General features: G+C 40.5%; 1 protein-coding gene, 1 non-coding gene and 1 pseudogene across 3 annotated transcripts in view; 1 reads left to right on the top strand and 2 right to left on the bottom strand.

Moving 5' to 3' along the window:
* LOC105886377 overlaps positions 1 to 779 on the bottom strand; it is a 2,083-nt pseudogene extending 1,304 nt beyond the window's left edge.
* The window catches only part of FAM149B1 (family with sequence similarity 149 member B1), an 84,180-nt gene that overhangs the window by 66,814 nt on the left and 12,992 nt on the right, over positions 1 to 4,374 (top strand). For both annotated transcript variants that reach the window (XM_012801422.2, XM_023509572.1), the window contains exon 9: positions 984 to 1,087. In XM_012801422.2, the coding sequence (XP_012656876.1) occupies positions 984 to 1,087 (104 nt within the window). The remainder of the gene's footprint in view (positions 1 to 983; positions 1,088 to 4,374) is intronic.
* On the bottom strand, positions 2,706 to 2,778 carry LOC111723156. The gene has a single exon (XR_002771755.1). It is a non-coding gene; the product is annotated as a small nucleolar RNA SNORD65 (small nucleolar RNA).

Below are 4,374 nucleotides of genomic sequence, written 5' to 3'. Positions count from 1 at the left end.
AAAAAAAAAAGAGAGAGGGACAAAAGAAAAAGAATTACAATCCTTGGGCCATACTTATCAACCCTGGGTCTTCCTACCAGATCTAGTCAAAAGCTGTGTTGGTATACTGGCCAAATATTATGTAGCTAGATTTATAAAATGAATATTTAAAAATAAAATCAACAAGGCTCATAATTTAATTACATGAGGATTAACCAGGTAAACTAATGGTCCTTTGATGGTGATATGACACTTCTGCATGCTGATCTGGTCTGGCTGTGGTTAAAGTAGCCTAAGCCCTGTACAATTCTGGTTCTTAGTAGCCAAAGGAAGAAGAGTTAATTCAAACATTCTTTGAAAAAAAGAGGAAGTAAAATATATTCTGTGGTAGAGGAGGAGATGGTCAGAAAAGGCACTGAATTGATGACCTGAGAGAGAAACAAACAGGTCTCTCAGGTGGCAATGCCAGTCCAAGTAAGATTATATTTCCTGCTAACATTAGAACAAATAAGATTAATTCCTAGGTAACAGTCTTCAGGATTTATTTTATCACTGAGAGCTGACTATTCCATGGGCAGTGAAAGAGAAAGGATTAGTTTGTGCAGAGTGCAGGATTATGTGATGATTAAAGAGATTGTTAGAGTTTACCCTTATCTTTTCTATTATTCTATATTTTAATGAGTTTTCTATTGTAATGTAAATAATATTATTTGTAATATTATGTAAATAATAATATTCTTCTCCTCTATGAGAAGATTACTTTCATCCAGGTTGATCAGGGTTCCCTTACCTGCTGTCATTTAGAAATGGAGGAAAGAAAGGACTCTGTCATCTTGAAAGTGGACATGGCCCCTAGCTAGGACTACTGGCTAAGACTTTATACAAGTTAAGACACAGGGAAAATGTATCAATTACCAAATTGGAAATAGTAACTTATGGCAGAGTTGGGAAACTAAACAGGTATCTTCACCAATCAACGAGTAACATCTTCTTTTGACATGTAGATGAATCTCTGTCAAGCAAGTGGTCATCAGCCAAATGTGAATGGTCTCTTGGTTCATGGGATGCCTCTACAGCCAAGAAATCTCTCCCTAATGGACAAGCTCCTGTAAGAAGTATACAATTTTAATAGACTATAGAGTATAAGTAGATCACTAAGAAATAAAGAGAAATTTAATCGGTGTTCATATACAATGGGACTTCAAAAAGTTTGTGGAAAATGGATTTTTTTGAGTCAGAAACTCACTATGTTGCCCTAGGTAGAGTGCCATGGCATTATAGCTCACAGCAACCTCAAACTCTTGGGCTTAAGTGATTCTCTTGCCTCAGCCTCCCAAGGAGCTGGGATTACAGGAAAAAATGGATTTAAAAGACGAAAATAAGGCTGGGCACCTGTAACTCAGTGGCTAGGGTGCCAGTCACATACACCGGGGCTGGGAGGTTCAAACCCAGCCTGGGCCTGCCAAACAACAATGACAACTACAACAAAAAAATAGCCGGGCATTGTGGTGGGCGCCTGTAGTCCCAGCTCCTTGGGAGGCTAAGGCAATAGAATCGCATAAGCCCAAGAGTTTGAGGTTGCTGTGAGCTGTGAAGCCATAGCACTCTACTGAGGGCAACATAGTGAGACTCTGTCTAAAAAAAAAAAGTTTTGCTCTGACCTTTCACTGCCCTCCTGTCCTTCAGTCCCATTCTTCCCTGAGGCTAGCCATAAAAACTAAAATCCCTCCTCTCTAAGGCAGGTCATAGAAACCAGAACCCATTTTTCCCAAAGCCAGCCATAAAACCTAAAACTATTACTCTGACTTTCCCCTCTGGTTTTCTATGTAAAAACTGACCATAAGGAAATTATCTTACTGTCTTGGCTTCTGTAGCTGAGCAGCTAGGGTGCCAGCCACATACACTGGAACTGGCGGGTTCCAACCCAGCCCGGGCCTGACAAACAACAACTACAAACAAAAAGTAGCTGGGCTTTGGGGTGGGTGCCTGTAGTCCAACTACTTGTGAGGCTGAGGCAAGAGAATCGCTTAAGCCCAAGAATTTGAGGTTGCTGTGATCTGTGAAGCCACTGTCTCAAAAAAAAAAAAAAAAAAAAAAAAAAAGACAAAAATAAGTCAGGTACAGTGGTTCAAGCCTATAATCCCACCTATTTGGGAAGCTGAAGGGGGTGGTCCTTTGATCCTAGAAGTTGAATATAAGCCTGAGTGATTTAGTGAGACCCCATATAAATAAAAAATATAAATTTTATTTCTCAACATAAGCTCCATCAAGTTCAAAACACTTTTGTAAATGATGATACCAGCCATGCGGTCTTTTTCACTTAAGTGAAGAAAATGAGTGTCCTTTAAAGACTTTTTTAGGACTAGAAAACAAAAGTCAGAAGAAGCCAAATCAGGACTGTAAGGTAGATGCCTAATGATTTTCCACTGAAATTTTTGCAAAACTGCCCTTGTTTGATAAAACAAATGAGCCCAGAGCATTGTTCTGGTGGAGGACTCTTTGGTGAAGCTTTCCCGTGCATTTTTGCACTAAAGCTTTGGCTAACTCTCAGAACACTCTCTTAAGAAGCATGTGTTAAAGTTCTCTGGCCTTCCAAAAAGTCAACAAGCAAAATACCCTGAGCATCCTCCCAAACTGTTGCCATGACCTTTGTTCTTTTGGTCCACTTTTGCTTTGACTTGACCACTTCTACCTCTTGGTGGCCATTTTTTTTCTTTTTAAGATATCTTCAGAAAACCATAGGCTCCCCACTACACAATCATCTGATAACTCCAGCTATTCTGGGTGATTTCATCATCTGATGTGGCCATTGTTTTGATTGTGCTTTGTCTTCAGGATTATATTGGTAAAGCCATGATTCATCTCCTGTTATACTTCTTTGATGAAATGCTTCAGGATCTTGCATTTCAAAATTCTGTTAAAAGCTCTTCCCTTGGCTCGGTGCCTGTGGCTCAAGTGGTTAAGGCACCAGCCACATACACCTAAGGTGGCGGGTTTGAATCCAGCCTGAGCCCGCCAAACAACAATGATGGCTGCAACCAAAAAATAGCCGGGTGCTGTGGCAGGTGCCTGTGGTCCCAGCGACTTGGGAGGCTGAGGCAGGAGACTCGCTTGAGCCCAGGAGTTGGAGGTTGCTGCCGTGGCACTCTACCCAGGGGGATAGCTTGAGGCTCTGTCTCAAAAAAAAAGCTCTGCCCTTCTCTGAAGCTGATCTGAGTGCAAGGGTCCTGGTACTGACTGAGTAGAACATTTGCTCAACTTTAATTTTTTAGTAGGAATTGTGTAAGTTGAACCAATTGAAATGCTAATAGCATTGGCTATTATTTTTCGCCATTGATCATCCATCCTATTCCATTAGAGCATAAATGAGATCGTTTTCCTTGAAAATTGATGTGGATGGTCTACCACTGCAGGCTTCATTTTCAGCATCATATGGTCTATTCTTTTTTAATTCTTTATTAATGCATTTATGAGGTACAATGTGCTGATTTGATATACAATGTGAAATGCTTAAATCTAACTGATTAACATAACTTATCTCCTTGCTTATTTGTTGTGGTAAGACATTCATACTCTGTTTTTGCTTTTTTTTTTTTATTTTTTTTTTTGAGACAGAGTCTCACTATGTCGCCCTGGGTAGAGTGCTATGGGCGTCCCAGCTCACAGCAACCTCAAACTCTTGGGCTTAAGCAATACTCTTGCCTCAGCCTTCTAAGCAGCTGGAACTACAGGCACTTGGCTGTTTTTTGGTTGTAGTTGTCGTTTGGCAGACCCAGGTTGGATTCGAACCTACCAGCTCTGGTATATGTGGCCGGCGCCCTAGCCACTGAGCTACCGATGCCGGGCTGAAGTCTCCATCTTTTTATGGTTGCATAGTACTCCATGATGTACATATACCACAATTTGTTAATCCATTCATGGGTCGATGGACAATTGGGCTGTTTCCATGACTTAGCAATTATGAATTGGGCTGCAATAAACATTCTGTGTAAATGTTTTGTTGTAAAATGATTTTTCATTATCTGGGTAAATACCTAATAGAAGGATTGTAGGATCAAATGGTAGGTCCACTTTTAGTTCTTTGAGTATTCTTCAAACTTCTTTCCAAAAAGGCCATTCCCACCAGCAGTATAGAAGTGTTCCCTTCTCTCTGCATCCACACCAACATCTGTACTTCTGGGATTTTGTTATGTGGGCTAAGCTTACTGGAGTCAGATGATATTTTAAAGTGGTTTTGATTTGCATTTCTCTGATGATTAAAGATGATGAACATTTTTTCATGTGTTTGTAGGTCATGTACCTGTCTTCTTCAGAGAAGTTTCTGTTCAAGTCTCTTGCCCACATAGAAATAGTGATCAAAACAGCCTAGTACGGCTCTGCGCCTGTGGCTCAAGC

Source organism: Otolemur garnettii, unplaced genomic scaffold, assembly GCF_000181295.1.
Source record: "Otolemur garnettii isolate 467f Iridium unplaced genomic scaffold, OtoGar3 scaffold00008, whole genome shotgun sequence".
Lineage (NCBI taxonomy): Eukaryota > Metazoa > Chordata > Mammalia > Primates > Galagidae > Otolemur > Otolemur garnettii.
Note: the sequence above shows the minus strand (reverse complement) of the source record. Positions and strands in the feature narration are given on the sequence as shown.